This window comes from Argiope bruennichi, chromosome 1, assembly GCF_947563725.1.
Source record: "Argiope bruennichi chromosome 1, qqArgBrue1.1, whole genome shotgun sequence".
NCBI lineage: Eukaryota > Metazoa > Arthropoda > Arachnida > Araneae > Araneidae > Argiope > Argiope bruennichi.
In genome coordinates this window covers 89659481-89679757 of record NC_079151.1, presented here as the reverse complement: position 1 = coordinate 89679757, position 20277 = coordinate 89659481, and the positions used below count along the sequence as shown (strand labels likewise).

Genomic DNA, 20277 nt, shown 5'->3' with positions numbered 1-20277 from the left:
AAAAGGAGAAACACGCGAATAAAAGAGAGAAATAGCTAATACAGAAAAAATTACACATGATTCAGAAAATATTTTATTTGAATTATAAATCTCACCTATCAAAGTAATTACCAATGAGTCAATGAGTCAACACTGAACAATCCAAAGGAATTTTTGACAGATCTTTGGAATTTCTTGAAATAAATAATAAAAAAATGAAATTGACAGTTGTTCAAACTATCAATGAAATAATAAGTAGAAAGATGGCATTTGCTAGAATTTTCTTTCTATAAATCATATAAAAAATTTTCCATCTTGCTTTTATGACTTCATGCCTAAAGCTATATATCTCGAAATAAGATACATGAAAGGAAAAAAAAATCCATGGGCATTTTTTGCAGTTCCATTTTAAACGACTCAGTGATATTTTGGTTTTTTTTTATCTACTACTTGATAATAATATCTATATCTATAAATAGATAATTAGTAATTAAATTTCTAGTTTAATTTTTATATCGATTAGATTATAATTTAAGCAATAATTTTAATTTGAAATATAATAATCGTTGCTCAGGTATTCATTATATAAATAATTTTTAATTACTTGAAAATTATTTTAAGAACAAATAATAAAAATTCTATCATTTTTCATTTGTTTATTCTGCTTTATTTATTTAGATAAATTTTCTTATGAATTGATTATATTTCTGCCTTTGATTTTTTTCAAATCGGAATTGGAAACAGTCTCAATTTGAATATGAACTACTTAAGTTCAGATATCAATCTTTTTTGTTTGTTTGTTTGTTTTTAGTTTTTCAAACAAACACTTTTTTTTTATTGCAAAGAGATAAGATCCGAAAGCATTCGCCAACTCTCTAAACAGAAGGTTCGCAATACTTCTAGTTTCATTCATGTATACATTATAATTTCGAAAAAAAACAAACAAAAAAAAAACATACAAAATTTTTTATTCACGTAAACATTATAATTTAAAAGGGGGAAAAAAAACATTATACAACAATTTTTATTCTATTTTTAAATTTGACAGCATTTGAATTTTTAAGATCAAATAAATAAAATAAATGAATCAATTACTAGTTAATGTGGCATTTTTTAATGCATTATGCTGTTGCCATTTTACGTCATAAAAATAAACAGTTGCAGGTTCGCTTTAAAAATAACGCAAAAACTGTATACTTTCGCTTAGAAATATTCTATTATGCAAAATTTAACAAAACATATTTTAAAACTAAACTCTTACTGATTTTGTTGCCAGATGAAATCTACAGTTAGTATAGTGAAAGAATGGATAATATATAAAAAACGTGCATGCATTATTTGTTAAAATGAATTTCATCTATATTTTTTTTTATTTTAAAGGAAATTCCAATACATTTTAAAATTATATATATATATATGTTAGTATTACTGAAAGTCATTACAGTTTTATAGTATTCCAATTCATCTCCACCGACAGTAGATTTAATTTTTTTCAGTTATTTATTTCTTTATTTTGGCATTATTGTACATTTTCTTCATAGACCGGAAGTAATTGAAGAATGATTATAAATTAAAATGAATGAGATTTTGAAAATCAATAAATATCATTGCATACATTTTGTTTCCAAAAATTTATTTTTACTTGCAGTTAGAAAGGCTTGCTTTGCCAAAGAAAAGCAAAAACAAAAAATGAATACATCGCAGCTGTTTTTCTGAACCTTTTTACTAATATGGAACTTCAATCCAAAACAAAGATTTGGCACTTTGGCGAAAATTGGTGGCAGCTCTTTCTCAGAAGGTATCCTTTCCAGTAACCCCGAGTCTACGTAATGACGTGACTTCTACGTGTGCCGTGCCGTTGGTCTGGTGTGCCGCAACATCATGGCTCCTCCACATGGTATTGAGTCCTGGTAGACAGCAGCAGACTTCTCGGCATTTTTGGATATTTAGTCACGTGATTACGCGATCAGGATTTAATAGGGAGCTAATAGATAGCCGAAGTTTCATTCTATTACAGGTCAGCTTCAAGTCTTCGGCAAAATCTGTATCGGCTCAACTAGAATTCTGGCTGACCGGCACGGTACATTCGAATTAGGCTTACGTTGACACCATACACCCATCTACGGAACCTGTCATTTGAACACAGCGGTAAGACTATATTTAATTCTTTGCTCTAGAAAATATTTTTATCGAAATTTCTGGTTATAGTGTGAAGAAATAACATTCCCGGATTATTTTTTAGTATATTCTTTTTACAAATCTTAAACATCATTTCTTTCCTATTTAAAAAAAAATTTTCAATTTCATTTGGACCAAATATGTGACATGTGTCTTTGGAAGTCTGTTGTTTTCTAATTTCTGTTCTTGGTGAAAACATTTATTAATTTTGCTCTTGATATACATACACAAGACAATTTTAATAAGCTATTATCAATTGCAAAATTATTCTGTTTTTATTTTTTCAAATTAAATCCCTTATTAACAGTTTTAATAATATTAAGATGTTTTTCTAAATGAATAAAATTCATTTTCTAATATTCTTATATTAACAGTTCAGTTAATATAACTATTTTCTACTTATAATACTGCTTGTCAATAAAATCTATTTGTAAGTTATGCATTGCATATTGTAGAAGAATTTTCGGTGTTTTAAGTAATTTTAACGATTTTGTAAAATCTAGTATACTTGAATGTAAAAATAATTATGTGACAGTTCAACTATTTTCAGAGAAATCTACAGATCTTGCATTTCATGAATTCATGTATTGTGTTACCTTATCCTTGATACTCATAACTTATAAATAAGTGCTATGTTTTTATCTGTTGTCAATAGTAACTTTCCAACTTACATTAATGCCAGGTATGAATTATAGTCATTTATGACTATAAATTGGAATTTGCTACATTTCTTTGTTATAATGAAGCTTTTTATTTGTATTCTGAGAAAAAAAATGAATTTTAATTCTTAAACAGTTAAAGCATCTAGAATGCATTAACTATAATTACTTGATAATCCTAATTATTTATCAAGTAAAATATTTGATTTTAATTACTTAAGAGCAAGTATAAGATATGTCACGAGGAATATTTATAAATTTGATGAAAAAATTGAGGTTGTTCAAAGAGCAATATAAATGCACACTTCTTGTAGAAATTTAAAATTTCGCTTCTCGTATTTTAATTTCTAGTACTTAATATTATTAATCATTGTTTTACCTTAAGTAATTTTTGAAAAATATTTTTTCAATTTTTAAAATGGTTAGATTGTAATTCTTGATATTCTGAAATTCTTTATTTGCTCTTGTAAGTTAAAGTAATTAACTCCTTTATGAAATTTGATCATTTTAACATCTTTCAGTATTTATTTTTAATTGCAGTAATTTTAATACTTCCTGTTTATGTTTAATTCTTAATTTATTAAGTGTCTGTATTATAATTGATGCTTTGTAAAAAGACTAAACTTGCTATTTGTTATTTTATTTTTAACAACTTATTTTATTGCATTCTTTTGATATATTATTTGGGGGAGGATGAGTAAACCTAATTATATTTGAATTTTATTCTTTCTTGGACATTCTTAACTGTTATAGGAATTTGTTTGATTCTTGTAATAGCCCTTTATAAAACTAATAGTGAAGTTGAAACGTTGCAGGATTTATATCAAAGTAATTTCAAGCGAGATGAATGTGGAAAGAAACTATTTCCGAGATCCAGGTCATAAAATCATTTATAGCAATATTTTCTATACTCTAAATTTTGTATAGAGAAAAGCATGTTAACATTTCTTTACTTTTTTTTTCTTGGCTATACTTTATTTTTTCATGTTATGATATGAAATAATGTAATAGAATATAAAGAGGCTTTCTTTTTCCCTCTTAAAATGAGGAACAGAATTGTTTTAAATCAATTTTCAAGTTATTAATTTTCAAAATTGGTTGCTGTATATAAGATATAAGATAAATGTATTTACTGTTCTAAATTTCTTCTGATTCATTGTTAAACTTCTAATTTAGGTTTTTTTTCTTGGGCATGTTGCCTGTCTTTTTTTAATCTGTCAGTAAAGTGTTGCCTTTGCATATTCTTAAATTAATTTCTAGTTTTGATAAGTCTTATACATTTATGCCTTCTTCTAAATTTGTTATGCTAGCCAATAAACATTATCTGGAAATTTTTGGTGAAAACAAATATTTTTAAAGGGTGGGGGGGATTATAACTAAATAAAATACATGCCAAATGTTTTATATTTAAGTGTTTATTTATCGATTTCCTGCAGAATATTTAATGCTATTGATCTTGTGAAGCTTTTCAGGTGAATAGGAATTATGAATATTTGAATCATAATAATTGATATCAAAAATAAGAATAAAATTTTTTCAATATTAATCTTTCATCTGAAAATTGTTAATGTGTATTTTACAAGTTTCCTTCACATTTATTATTTCAACTCCATTAATAAAATTTTGACTCTTGGTTGTTATAGACAGAAATGTGTAAATGATTTCTTCTGTATTCATTTTTAGATTTTTTTTAAATAATAGATTTCATTTAATTTATTATCTAATTCATTTTTTAAATAATTTTCATTAAATAATAGATTTCTGGATCATAATGCTTAAAAATAGGGTAATGTTAGAGAACTATCATAAAATGCATTACGAAAATTATAAATAGGATTGGGTTTGATACTTTTCTTTATAAAGTTGGCATCGTTTCATCATGCATCCAATTTTTCACTGTACATGTGCTCATTACAGCTATAAATTATTCCATGCAGTCGGCGGCCATACGGCACTTCAGTTTTGACCTTGACACAAATTGTCCACTGCTAAATGATGCTGGGCATTTGAAAAACGAAACCATTGTGCCGGAATGGTCCTGGCATAAGTGGTTGTTTTAAATTGCTGATTTGCATGCTTGTGGGTGAAGTTAACTGCAGGTTTGAACTTGAATTTAGGTCAGTTGATGAATTCAATTAAAACAATTAACTAATCTGACAATAAGATGAAAAGGAACAGATGTTTCTTTATATCCATAGTGGAATCGTTCACTGGGATGCAATTGCCTTAAAATTGTCCACACACAAAAAACGCCTTTCTCTTGTATTTAGTAGTTTGCAAAACGAATAATTAATTTGGTTTTTCACTTTTAGTGCATATTACAAGTACTTGATCGCACCATCTGGAATGTTTTATGAAAAGTTATTCGTCTTGAAAATTTGTGAACTGTTATTAGATGCTTTCTAGACGAAGTATTTCAGATTACGAGATGAAACCTAAAGATTTAATTAGCAGATTATTGTGCAATTTTATAAATTGCGTAATTGGTGCAATTTATAAAATTATTGTGCAAAATTTTAAAACTAGCATAACTTTTACTTGACGCAAAGTGGTAAAATTTGTCAACTTAAAAAAAATCTTAAAATTAGCGGCTTTATATTCTAAAATTCTTCCATTATCTGTGTTTTAATAACGTAAATTTCTGGTGAATCTACGGTTTTACGTATCCGCTTACATAAGTTTTTATTTCGTTGTTATTTACAACTTTAACACTAAATCTTTACTAATTATCGTACATTATGCAGAAGTGTTTCAGGCATCTATTGAAGGGTTGCCATGGCAAGTACTCTTACATTCGCTTAAATTCTTAATTAGAATATTAAATATTCGAATTATTTCTGTTTGCTGCTTCGAATGATGCTTTACATCTTAACAGATCTTATAGAATAATTGAACTTTTTTTCGTATGAAATTGATACCGTATTAAGAATTCCAGATGTACGCCAGTAGGGTTATAACATTAAAATATTCCGTGAACATTGTACTCGTTTTACTGTATGCACTATATGTAGATTTCTTTGAAAGTTTGATTTTATGAGTACAGTTGAACACATAGCGCAAAAGTGAAGTTTGGAATAATATAGCTGTATCTTTACATACAACTATAGTTTAGATCTTCATTACTCTAGGTAGACGTTGCTGCCTGGTGATAATCTCGGCCATGTTAGGTTTGCGACTTTTCTTTATAAAGTCATGCGTATTGTGATAACTAGAGTGCGTTAAATCTGTCAAACCTCCTCGTATATAGGTATGAAAAATAGATGGCCACACAAATGTTGTCCTCGCCTTTTGACTTAGTTACAGAATTTCGTTCATCTCAAAATAGCTTTTGGGTGGCTTCATCGCGGGACATTTATAGCAATTTGAACCTTCTGTTCAAAGACCTTTTTTCCTGTTGGTTTGATTTGTTTTTTTATTACCCGAGTTCTTAAACCTCATTGAATCATCTTTTCATTTTGTAGTTTGTCGTCGATAATATTAAACTGTAAATAAACTTGTTTGAACAGCTTTGGAAAGAATTATGAAAACATATTTGTAAGCGTGTTTTTAAAATTGGCTTAAAGTTTGATAGAACTGCTCGTATTTGGCTGTTTTTATTTTGAAATCGCATGCAATTGAATGCACTAGCATATAGCTGAAAAAGAAGAAAAATATGTTCATAAAATCGCATCTCATCTCCTTTTCTTCCAAATGAAATTTATCAATGTCATTTTTTTTTCTTCTGCTCTGTGAACCTCGCTTATATTTCCCAGGCATGCTTTATCAAATCATTGTATGTTTGCAAAATAACTAAAAAAATTTGTAGAAATGCATATTTCCGATTGCTGAATATGAAATTCGGGGTGCCATATTTTCTTGTTAAATTGAATGATTGTTCATTATCTGTATAGTTTTAGCTATCCATTGTGAATTAGCAAATTTATACATAGATTTAATAAATTAAATCCATAAATTTTTAATGTTTTGCAAATAAAATGGAAATCTTTTCAAACAATGAAAGTGAGTATCAAAACCTTTTGAAGGAAGGTGATTGCCTATAATATGTTTAATTTGTTATCGTTCTATATTTGCAACATTTGTCGTCGTCCCGAACCTCCTTATTTCAAAGTATGTTTGGTAGTTCTCACTGCGTATCGGTAAAGCTGGATCAGGGCCTTCCAGAAAAAGGAAGTTACATGAATTTTAAGATTTTTATTTCAAATATCGGATACCAGAGAATTGGATCAATCGCAATTAAGCAGGAAGAATTCTAATTAAATTTAACGAAGAAACCGTATTTTATAATTTCTTGGAGTTTCTAATTTAACGAAAAGAATCCTATAAACAGTTAAATTTAAAATGAATGATTTATGTCGTTTTAATTCTATGTAGTTTTCCACCTTTGATTTCCACCCTCCCGCTACTTGGGTCTGGTCAATTCTGTTTTAAGTCCAAATAATGAGATTTAAAAAATATACATCTAAGACACGAAGTAACGTTTCATGCCGGTCTCATTTTTAGTATTTTCCAACGTTAGTACGTTTGAATTTCTTGTGAAATGATCCTTGACCTTGTGAACGAAATCGTCTCAAGCGCGTAGTTACGAAACTTATTGTTCTTTTGGCGCGGAATTGCTACCTCCTCTGTGCCTTTGTAACATCAATTCGTGCTCATTGTTAATTCACGAGCGGCGTAACGGTCGAAAATTGAGAAACGAGAACGGACTTGGAGAGAATCAATTACGTCATTACTGGATTGAAAGGGCCCCCTTTCTGAAAGTGAAGCAAGAGTTGAAAGGATACGTTCGGGTTGAACGACCACTTTTATCAATGAAGATCTTGAAACGGTTTCTCTTCGATTAGTTTTCTTTTTGCTGACTTTAATTATTCAACTAAGCTCTTACATGTCCAGTTTCTAAAATCGGCTCATTAAATACGATCATTGAATGATTTTTGCTGACAAAAGTTAAGCTAATTTATCTAACGGCAAAGTAGACTCGCCAGATTCTTTTCTTTTTTTTCCCAAGTGTTTGTTTCTAATCTTTGAAATGAGCTGGCTTTTGGAACTAATTGTATTCGAATCCGATGAATTCTCAACTTGGCAAGCAATTAATCTAACTTATGGGAAAGCTGTTTGAAATACGCAAATCTTGCGCCATCTTAAAATTAAACTGAATCTTAAAAGGTTAAAATTGGTAACCCATAACTGCTATTTGTTGTTGAAAGAGGTCGATTTTTTTTTTAAGTCGGTGATCTTGATGTTGTGTTCCGCTAAACCGTTGGGTGCTGTGTGGGGAGTAAAAAAAAAATAATTCGTTAAATACTAGAAACGCTAATTCTAACGAAAGCTGAGATGAATGCAAATGCCCCTACAAATAACATGTATCGAGCTAGAGTTTAGTTGTGTAAAAAATAAAAATTCAAGCATATTCCAATCATTAGATACTATGCATGATTTGGAGCACGAATTATTAAAATGCCTTTCTGGTAATTTTAAATTCAGTAGTATCTTTATTTTTATTACTGCAAATACCTTACTCGCAAACATTTTTGAAGAAAGATAATAAAATCTTATGGTGGAACACTATATTTTAAATTTAAATGCTCCATGAATGTGACATGAATTTAAATACTCCATTGCGTTAAGTTATGTATTTGGGTTTTAATTTTTAAATATTCCTAGAGATGGAAAATAGCCATAATAATAGAAAATTTGGGTAAAAGTGAAATATTTTTTTGAAAATTTGAGTATCTTTGAATAGATTCATTGAAGTAGATAAAAATCATTAATGTTATTCCAAACTAACTTTTGTTGAGTGCAATTTATTTGTAGGGGGGAAATAATTACTGGTTCTCGAGAATGATTGCATCGTTCCTAACAATGCAGTATTTTTGATAAATAGATTTATTTTCTGTGGGATTTAGAAACCGACCCATCTTTTCTTAACTGAAATTTCGACAATGCTATTCAAGATAACTTGAAGTTTCTTTTCTGAACTGGAAGCTTTCTAGTTTAATGTTTATGTTGGGAATACAGCTCACGTCTTTATTATCTCCCTTGAAAACAACACGGAATTGAAAATGAACAAATTATGCCTATTCTTTTTATCGCTTTTCGTTCCTTCGAAATGCGGTATTTAAAGATTTCATAACTTGAATATGTTCAGTTGTATCATTAATACCCATAATTTATGCAAAAATAATTATTTCCTTACAATTGAAAGAAACGAACTGAATTTTGGAAAATATTTTTAACATGTTTGACAAGTTATGGAGAATTACACAACTAGAAATATTTTAAATATGCTGAAATTTGCTTTTGAATCTGGAGACCTGAAAGAGACAATTGATTAAAAATTCTAATCCCCCTCTTTTTTTTTTTTTTTTTTTTTTCTTTTTTTTTTTCTTTAATTGCAAAGTATTATACTGATTGAGAACTTGTTGGAAATGTTTTTCGGGGAATGTCACAGAAAACCACTTTGAATGAGAAATGACGATTAATTATATATTTCGTAAATCTTTGAAAATAGTTTTGTAATGTAATTATGTAATAATGTAATTACATCAGTTTATACAAGTATCAACTTTATAGGTTTGAATGTGCAAGAATGCGTTTAAAAAAGACTGGTTTGTAATTTTATTTTATTGAAAATGAAGTGGTTAACTCTTAATGCACCAAGTAACTGGCAATTATGCAAGTTCTGTTAAAATTTGCATGGTAAAGAGAAAAAGTTTAACTTCGAATTGGGTACTCGGCAACTTTAAGTGAACTGAACTGGGGAAATCCGGTTTAACCAGTTAAATATTTTTGACGAGTATAATCGTCATGGAAAAAGTATACAACATTTTGCGTTATAATGAGTTAAATCAATGACAATTATATTTATATAATAATTATATATCAGTGTATGTTTATGACAATTCAGATTTTTCGAATAGGTTTAAACAACTGATTCAAGAGCGTATAGTCAGTTTACTTATGGAGTAAAATTCATGTGAAATCGTCACACAACACTTGCTGTTGCCAGCCAGTATCTCGTATTATGCTATGATACAACTGTACATTTTGCTTACTCCAAACACAAAAAAAGTTTTTTTACTTTTGGATATTAATAATGCAAATTTATATTCTTAAATCTTTTTCCCTGTTTCTTTTTACTATTCTGGATTAATAAAAGAATGGAAAATTTGAAGAGTTTTATACTTAACCATGATATATTCTTTTGGTTGCTATTATTTTCTCCAAGCACCCTTGTATACTTATTAATTGCTCTTCATTGTGAAAATATAACGAACAAATGTATACAATCAGAAAAGTCAATTTTGAAAAAGAAAATAAAAACGGTCACTGGACAAATATCGTTATAAAATACATAAGAACTAAACCATACGCTTAAATTTTTATACATCAAGCAATAGTTTCTGGAAATTTTTGAAATGTTATCAATAGATTTTTTATAGCTTTAAATAAAATTACTTCATTGTCTAATTTTGTAATTTCTGAGTAAGCCGACACGTATATATTTTTTTAATTTGGCAATATTATAAGCTCCTAAGACATCAGTATATTTCAATTACTCTAATTGTAATGCTACAAACACGAATGGTATTTATAAATGAATGGAGTTCTATTAAAAAAAATAACCAATAAGAAACTAACTCCGTTTTTAATGCAAATTTATTTCAAAAATTAAACCGTTTTTAAACGATAAAATCTTGACTCTGCTAGTACCGCAATGAATGTAAATTTAAACAGGTAAGGTGCACTTTACACATGTGTATGCGAGTATGAGTTTATTTCATTGCGTTGTTACAACTCCCGCCACTAACATTAAAAACATGTTACAGTAGTACATTCTGATCCCATCTGACATTCTATTTTGTAGAATCCAGAACTTCTTCCTGGTTATTTAATGAGGTGAAGAATGACCTACCACTGTGGAATGTGTCTTCTATAACGATCTGGCTGTAAGACTTTTGGTTGCTTTGCATAAAAATTTAATTTCTTGGAATGACGTTTTTGGTTTGCTGAAATTAACATGCACATTTTTCTTTGCCATTTTTGATCGACTCAATTCCTTCTGTCTGTCTAATTTTTCCTGCTCTCTTTATAGAACTGCTTATTTCCTCTTATAGTATCTGAATTTCACTGCTAACCAAGAAAGAAAAGAGACAATAAAGTTCGACTTAAAAAAAAAAATTGTTTAGTGCTGGGACCTTGAATGTATGGTGTATGTGAATAGGTATTGACGAGATGTCTCATTTGACGTGCCTGCATTGACGTCACTCACAGCGGGCCTTCAAATGAACTTTGATTCATTATTCCGCTTCAATTTAATATACAACACCATCCTAAAGACGTCTTGTCAGTCAGTCTGCGCGATAGCAATCTTTGCTTAGATATGTGATCTTTTCCTTATCGCTTATGTTCTTTTTGATCGGAGTGGATATTTAAGAAGGATTTGGACTTTTATCTGACTTCTACTTTTCACGCTTCTGGAGTCTGCAACAATCTTCAGGTAAAGAGTCTTGTATATTTTATCCGTTGATACATGGTCTAGTGAATACTGTGAGGTTTTCAAACTCAAAAATCTGATTGTCCAACCATTTCATTTCTGGATTTACGCTGCATTTATTATATAACTAGTTTTTTGCTGGCTATTTCTAAAGATTTGGTTTTTGGCAGAATGTATGACATTAGCCATTTAATCCATTTGAAAATTGGAAATCTTTGCTTTATTTTTCTGGCTTTCTTCACATTTTCACTTTAAACCTCCTTAAAATGGAATGGATAAATAATTGTGTATTTGATTTAAATTAATGGCTTTTATCTTTATTCCGGCTTAAATTATTTTTAATTTTCTTCTTTCTGCAAGATTGCTTGACAGAGCTTTGGTATGTTTTGCAACGGGTGGAGGCTTTTGCCAGCTCTTCTAATAACTTTCTTTTAATCTTTTTAACTTTCACAAACCTTGTACTGATGTCTTACATTGCTGCTTAATATATTTTTATTTATTTTGATTAATATCTTAAATTCACTAAATACCTGAAGTTTTGGAAGAATTTAAGAACTTGGAAAAGTTATTGAATAATACCCATTTACCATTTATTTTACATGCATGTTGTAATTTGAATAAAATTCATTTTACTCGCGGAGACATTTTCTGTTTGAGGTAATGAGCATACTACAATGACTACGTGTAATTATATTTATACCGCCATTGCCACAATCCTATCCATTCCAAAAAATGGCTATCATTGGCAAGACTGAGTATTTTGGATTTAATTGAAGCTCATTGTTTTGAATGGATACTGTTCTTTAATTTATTTAATCATAACCATGGACAAAAAATTTGTTAACCTGCTGAACTCGCTACTTATTAAAATTGATTTCGTAAAGTTTACTGAATTTTGAATCTTCCGAATAAGTTGTATGTTTGCAAACAAATCGCTGTTGCCTTCAAACGTGGTCATTTTTCTGCGTCTCCGAATTCAAATGAGAAGCCGGAATCTGCGCGTTCTTATTCAAATTCTCGGTCATTGATTGGCTGGAAATCTCGAACCATCCTAGTGGCGTGATTCCAATCTGTTCTCTTCGGGCCCAAATACACTCTGACCCGCTTTTTTGTTCTGCACACTCCTGAAGTTTTGACCCAGAATGGATGCGCTTGGTTCCTGGTTAATAACTCTTTCCTTCTTGCTCGGAGCGGTTCACTTTCCTCTGCAAAACTGTTAATTTCCTTCCGGCAGTTCTACTTCCAATTCTCGGTTTCCTATTCTTATTCCGAAGAGAATGCTGATCCCTCCTTTTTTGATACCTTTTATTTTTGAGAATGCGTGTCGCATTGCATTTCAAGGCAATATGGAATTAACACAATATCCGCACAGGTGTTTTCAGTCTGAACTTCAATCTCAATGCATTCGTTGACCTAATGATTCCTGAACTGAGCTGCAATTAATTACGTGACTCGTAGAATTTTTTTTCTCCCTCTTTTTCTTTATCATCTATTAACTTAATGTTGCGTTTAATGATTATTACTACACTTCATGATTCAAAGAAATCTGAATTTGAAATTTGAATTGTTTTGCAGCTTTTTTTAAGTTTGCGTTTGAATTGTGAATTTCTCGGAAGTCAGCGTGGTTAAATCCAGAAAGGAATTTTTTTTACTCTTAATGCATGGTGATTTTAACGAAGACGAAAGAATAATTAATCTATTTAAGAAATAAAATCGTTTATTTTCTTAGAATCTGCAAAAAAGAAAAGTCAATAGAATTCCATTTTCATTGACTTCAAAAGACTTAAATGTTAGTTTTTTCCTCCCTCAAAGAGGGACGGGGGTATAATCGATTTTGAAAAAAAAAAGCTTCTTAACGTATTAGTCTAAAAATAAAAGAATAGAATTAATGTTTTGCTGGAACATCTCTAAACTTTCCAGATGCGATTCATTTGTTGTAAACTTCCTATTGCTTCATCAGGTTTGCAAATAAAGTAAAATAAAATCTGAATTGAATCTCTTCACATATGATTCTGATGAAATTTTGAAGAAAAATTTAGTAGATTTTGCTCATTGGCCTGCATTTGCAAATATTCTCTCCTTTTTCTATGCATTCATCCTTTAATTCTTTTCACGTACAAGAATCGTACTATTGTCAGAATGAATTAGCTGCTGTACTTCTGATAGTGGTAATGCTGTATAGAACTAATTTTAGTCCCAAAGTTATTTCGGGTACATAATGTATGCAGTGAAAGACAATTCACGACTAGCCGCTTGTATGCAAGAGGCGATACCATTCTATTTCTGTTCACGAAAAATTATTTTCGATTTGGAGTTAATCGTACTATTCTTGAAACAGTTCGATGTAGAAAATAGTGATGTGGGTCTTTTTTAAATTTGTATATCGTATTGTGTTAGATCTCCGTATTGTGTTAATTTCTACTGTAAAGCTATTTCACGTGATTGGGATTTTTGCTGCATCTGTCACCTGAAATAACCTTGTGTTCCGACGTCGTCATCACACATCCCCCCCCCCATCGATTTCAAACGTGCATCGATAACCTTGACAGCTGAAAACCCAAATTTTTTTTTATTTCTTGGACATGTAGGGGAGAAAAGAAACAATCATTCGATTGTTTACTGGTGAGAAATACTTCATTTTCCTTTTCACATTTGCATAATGGTGAAAACATTTAGTCTTGCACCGTAAGGTCAGGGAGGGAAGCGACTGTGGGTTTCTCATTTGTCATAATACTTCATTATGTCACTTTCCAGCGTCATTATAGTGTCACAAACACTTTATGGTTGAGTGGCTTGGCTTTTGTGTCATAAAGCACAAATTCAAGCGCTGTGGTTGAGAAGCAATGATAAGGTATGCAAGAGAAAAATGTCGATTTTTCATCAATAACACTTAATGTTTTAACAATGGAGTTTATTATAAACTGCAAGAGGCTGGAAACTTTGCATCAAGTAGATGCTAACGGATGTCTCTTGACATTCGAATTATTGCTAGAGGTTGTACCCAACATAAATGCCAACACAAATTTCCATTTTGGAATAGGCGTGCACAGATTGCGGATTGAGGGGGATGTTTGGATGATGAGTTCTATTCTAGCAAGAAGTTTACCGAGAGGTCTGGAATGACGATGACATTCAGTGCTCGCGAATAAGTTTCATAGAAACTGTTTTTATCTTTTGCAATTGTGGGTTATAAGGGATTTTTATCCCCTTGAGGCTTAATTTTTTTGATATTTTTTCCTCACCTCTTTTTAAATTCATAAATATTGTGGACATCCTGATCCTGTCGTGAACGAGATAAGTGTTTACGATTTTTCTGTGTATTGGAAAGATTTATGTTGACAATTTCTTTCCGAAAATATTTGTAAAATAGCCCTAAAAATTATACTAATTATGAATAAGTAAACGTAAAATTTCGACAGTTGCCGACCAGAATAGCGGTAATCAGCTGAAGCAGCTACTTTAATTCGATGGATGTAACTGTAGGGGAAGTTAAGGACAATTGTATTTCTAAGTTTTCGTTTTGAAGTTTTGATCAAAGTGTTATTCTAGCTTTTTATTCACTGGATATCGATTATTTTTAATGTTTCTTTTATATATATATAATATATAAATATTAAAACTATCAACTAAACAGATAGTAAGAAAATTTATTCCCGATCGTAAGTTTGTATATTCCCATCTTAAGTAAGGTTTGTATCTTCAGGACGCGAACTTTAAAATGATCATCAAGTATAGTCATAAATTAATTAACCCTCAATTACTTTGCTCCGAAAGAAATAATGACAGCTGCTGTTGAAGTTTATGGATCATGCTTATGAATGATCACAATTTAATTTACATTGCTTATAAATTTCTAGGTGTCTGATTAAACAAGTAGAGGTTATAAATTTTAATGATCTTTTTAGCTAAGTAATACAATATTACTGACAAATACAATTCTTGTTCACTTCTAGCTAAGAATTGTCACCTCAAACACTCACTAGTTTAGTGTAATGTATTGTCTTTTGAATGCGCTTAATTGCTGTTTTTCATTTTCTCTTTAAACTGCTATCTTAATCGCAATGTTTCATTAATTATTGTACCTTTAGAATAGTAAGCATGACACACCGTAACCAAAAATGCCTTTACCGCTAAAAATCTTATTGAAAATCTGGCACAACTATTTTTTCAAACCCGTAAATTACTAAAAATGTTTTCTTGTAATAAAAATGACTTACTGTTTGCACGTGTGTATTTGCAATGTACAAGCCAGACCTAGAGCTACCAAACTTGGCGCATACATGCATTAGAGGATGGAATGTGAAACTCGGAGCTTTTTAGGGAAATTTTGATTAGAATTTAAAAAATTTTAGCGTTTTTCCATGATTAAATTACAATTATTACAGTATAAAAATGATTTTTTCATCATTTTAAACTTCTAATTCTTTTCAAAGATTGATTCTTTTGTCTATCATTTTGCGCTATAATTTAGTGAGACTTCAAACATTGGTAGTGATGTAACTCATCTTGGTTTAGAAGTTTAAAAATATATGTAGAAAAAAAGCTGTAAATACCAAGGTACATAAAATATTTAATTGAAAATTTTAGCAGCCATTAATCCCGACAAACCAGTTGGTCGCCAAAGGCGGCTAGTAAAAAAAATGCACCATCTATGGTAAAATAAACGTACTCTTTATTTAAATTTGTTTATCGGTATTGCACCTTCTTGTTTTGAATTTTATGAAAGCTTTCTTAAATGTAATGATTGAAGAAAATAGAAAATGGTCGTGTTCTTTGGGAATATGATTTTGATGCGTTATGCCTCTTATTTCACTTAGATTGGATAGCAATTATGCATTATTGACGAGTCAAATGATATCCGGACCATCAAAAAAAAAAAAAAAAATCGTAAAATATACGGATTTGTATTGCCTTAATTTACTTCTTTTATCATGCTAATTGCTGGATCATTGTTTAAACTTATTCGAACATTGAAGCTACGGAGTTGGATTCATGAACGAAACAAAACCTATTACTCTTGCCCTTTCATCTCACACCGATGTCTGAACGCCTTTCAAAATTGAGAAGTTCTTCTGTAGTTCGCAGAGATTAAAATGTCATTTTGATGCAATCAATTAACCCACTTGCATCATAAGCGCATGTATGCGCGGAATTTTTCTAGTCATTTTCACCAAAGCGCGATGTGTGCGCTAGTTTTATGTGCAGAAGAATATAACATTAGAGCGAATAGCCACTGCACGCAGATAGTGGAAAGTCGCGTTTCCAAAGTGAGGTTAAATTCCATATTATTCGACTATTTCAGGAAGGAAAAAAATCTTATTCTTTTAAACAGTTAACGTTATTTTCAAAGCTGCTCATTAAAACGGAACAGTACACGTCTTCAAGCAAAAAGCAGCAATTTCAAAGCAGCAGCATTAGAAATTACACTTTGATCAAAAAGAATTATTGGCCGATGTATATTTTTTATTGCCTTCTTGAAATTCTTCTCAGGAGACTTGTAAATACTGTAATTTGCTAATCGCAAAAAAAAGGGGCAAATCAAATGTAATAAATAGTGTGGCTATATGTATTGACCATTTCAAGCGCTATAAGACTGTGTAAAACTATCAGATTATTTTCAATGTATAATTTCATTGAGCTAAATAAAATTATGAAAAGCAAAATGGTATATACAAAATATTAGTTTTCTTAATAACTTTAAAAATATTTTTATCTTACACAGTTAAAAAAATTGATACGGATCAATTTTCCTTTTTTCGAATGATGCAAATGGATTAAACGATAAATAATTTCTACGAAATGTTTGCCCGATAAACTTTTTTTTTATTTGCGATTGCCTCTAAAATCCAATTTTAATGTCTGCAATGAGCATCTTGACTTCTTTCATAGTTTGCAAAAAAAATTCGATTAATTAAACTTCTCCTTTGTTTCAGATTTCCATCTGCTGGCTGTTAATTCAAGATGAATATGCCATCCCTGATCGGCGACCTTCGGGAATCGCCTACCTCACCTAATTATTCTATTATATTTGACTTTGAGAGAAATTTCGACAAAAGTCTGAAGCGGCAATGGATGATCCAACATTGGCATCAGGCATTCTACTACATAGGCCTGTATATGCTGATAGTCTTCGGTGGTCAAGCATACATGCAGACCAGAAACCGCTTTGAACTGCGCCGAACCTTAGCTGCATGGAATGTCTTCTTAGCTGCTTTCTCTATCTTTGGACTGTGCCGCACACTACCTGAATTGGCCCACGTTTTAAAGGAATTCGGCTTCACGCACTCAGTCTGCAACCCAAGCTTCATTGAAGAGGTCAAAGTCAGTGGCTTCTGGACCTGGATGTTCACACTATCTAAGGTTCCCGAGCTTGGAGACACAATTTTCATCGTTCTCAGAAAACAGCAGCTCATCTTTCTACACTGGTACCACCATATAACAGTTTTATTGTTTACCTGGTACAGCTATACCGAGCACATTGCCCCAGCCAGGTGGTTCGTGGTGATGAACTACTTTGCCCATTCTTTGATGTACACTTACTATGCCATGAGAGCCATGCGTATCAAGGTGCCACGCTTTGTGCCCATTATCATTACTTCCTCGCAAATTCTCCAGATGGTCGCTGGTTGCTTCGTGAGCTACTTCGGCTACATCACGAGGCGGAAAGGCGAATTTTGTCAACTGCCTGATAACATTGCCAACTATGCTTTGCTAATGTATGCTTCATACTTCGTGCTATTTGCGCGATTCTTCTACAATACTTACCTTTCACCTCCTAGCAAATCTAAAAAGCTAGATTAATGCTACACTAGGTTAAGTTACAAGGTGTATTGTTTAGGACTAAAGAAATGATGAAGCATTTTTTCTTGCATATAAAAACATGTTTTTATGACTGCCTGTTGAACATCGAGTATGGTTTGAAAGCATTCTCAACTTCTATGTGTTGGGTGCATTTTTTGTTCCATTCTATTTTTTTCTTGTTTGTTTGTTTGCAGGAAATAACAAAGGAATATCGCTTAATCGTGCTTAACAGCACATTAGTGACTACATCTCTAGATCTCTTTGCTCTATATGTCTATGTATTGTTTAGTTTACTGTGTATGTCAGACAAGTTTAGTTAAACTACTGTAAATATACTCAGGTACGAAAGTAACTTAATCTAGCATTTATACAGATCTAAAGCAATAAAAACGAATAAAAGAAATTGAATTAAAATCGGAAATACACCAATTAGCTGCAAGCGGGTTAGCATTCCATTTTCTGGAATATCAGGTGCATTATAGTTCATGGAATTTTGGAAGAATTTCACGTACTTGAAATATAGCAGATCGGGCATTATGTTTTGTCAAAAATCCATTGCAAATTTTTTTTAATTGATGCTATCTGAAAAGCTCTGAAAGAGCCGCTCAAAATTTGTTCCAAAAATGCAAAAGAAAAATGAAATTTTGCTCTTTATAAAATGGTAAATTGTTTTTTCTTTTTATTTATTATCTTATAAAAATGTTCAGTTTAGAGTGTTTTGCTTTAGAAGTAGAATTTCTCTTGCACATTCCAAACGAATTCCATTAAATGTGGAAGGAATAGGTCTTAAGTTTGCTTTGTTTGACAAGTGTTTTTCATGCTATTTTCCTGTATTCGTGTTCTGAAACAATTTTTTGAACTGTTGCTTTTATTTATTGGTACAATTTTTAAATTACTTGCAGCTATTCATATATTTTCAGTCGACTTGAATTCTACTTATTTTTATTTATACTTCATGTTCTATCAGTCTTTTTTATTTAAAATTAAATTCCTGAATGATGGAATTCAGAAATATGAAATTTAATCGATATAGCCAGTGTTGCTTTTCATTAGTAGCATTTATCTACCTTTAAAACATTGCGCACAATATTATGCAAACAATATTACAAATTTATTTTGTGTTATTTCTCATACAATTTACGAAGCGAAAATCATCAGTAGTTAAAACAAAGCTTTTTAAAATTTACCTCGAATCGAATCAACTGTCAGTTCATTCGATATTAATCTTCCATGTTGGCAACGACTATGCTACTTCCTGTCTGTGGAATCGAGAGGTGTACTCGATTCAAAACCATTAAGCTCTGGACAATTTTAAATTACTATTGATGTTGCAAGGCAAGTTGACTCCTTTTTATAAATAAATCTAGAAGTGTGCTGCTTGTGTTAGCATTTATTGAGTCCTGCCGGTGATTGAATTCGACTGGTGAGTGTCTTGCAATACAACTCTTGTCATTCACATTGTTACAGATTGTTGTTTGATTTTTGTGTATGTTCACATTTTGTACTTGCGATTAAAAAAAAAAAAAGAATGCTTGTGTTTGATTCTGTTCCTTAATTTATGCTCGATTATTGTTTTGACCAAAGTTTCATGCAAGGTTTTAGTGTACATATATTTTTGATAGCGTATGAAATAAAATGTTAAGTAGAAAATATTTGCATTTTCTTCTGTGTGGTATTTTCTTTTATGTATCATGTTAACGCAGTATTTCCTTTAGTGAAATGACATTTGTAGCAAAAATAAATAAATAAAACATAATCGTTTTAAGTTTAATAGATGTTTTGGACAACTAATTTACATATCAAAAAAATAACGTGTGAATACAACATCAATAGCGTTTGTTTAAAAATGCTTATTCCATATGCGCGTCTATCAGATTCTAACTTATTAAATTTCGTTTAAATTACGCTTTATAAACATTTTTTTTTTTTACTTCTATTAACTTTTAAATTCATTATTTTACATGCCAGAAAGTTTCGAAATAAACCTTTCTTTCAAAATTCGCTTCTAAGTGACACCACTACAATGGGAATTATTTCTCAGTAGATGGAGTTTTCCAAAACTCCGCATGTTAACCTTTTTAGATTTAAATATATATAATATTGATTTTTGTAATCGTATAAATATTAGACGCTGTTTCTATTACTGTTGTTACCTTACATCATTGT

At 30.7% G+C, this 20277-nt stretch overlaps 1 protein-coding gene across 2 annotated transcripts; it reads left to right on the top strand.

The window, feature by feature from the left end:
• The first annotated feature begins 1820 nt into the window (after positions 1 to 1820).
• On the top strand, positions 1821 to 19640 carry LOC129966813 (elongation of very long chain fatty acids protein 6-like). 2 transcript variants are annotated; one of them, XM_056081389.1, is made up of 2 exons: positions 1821 to 2127; positions 17244 to 19640. In XM_056081389.1, the coding sequence occupies exon 2, from the start codon at positions 17272 to 17274 to the stop codon at positions 18109 to 18111; it is 840 nt and encodes a 279-aa protein (XP_055937364.1). In that variant the 5' UTR covers positions 1821 to 2127; positions 17244 to 17271; the 3' UTR covers positions 18112 to 19640. The 2 variants fall into 2 exon arrangements, with proteins under 2 accessions (XP_055937364.1, XP_055937373.1); XM_056081398.1 differs by lacking the exon at positions 1821 to 2127 and adding an exon at positions 11163 to 11313.
• Positions 19641 to 20277: the final 637 nt, after the last annotated feature.

What these genes read in the sequence shown, in the direction of transcription:
- LOC129966813 (XM_056081389.1), top strand. Translation starts at nt 17,272, where the DNA reads ATGAATATGCCATCCCTGATCGGCGACCTTCGGGAATCGCCTACCTCA.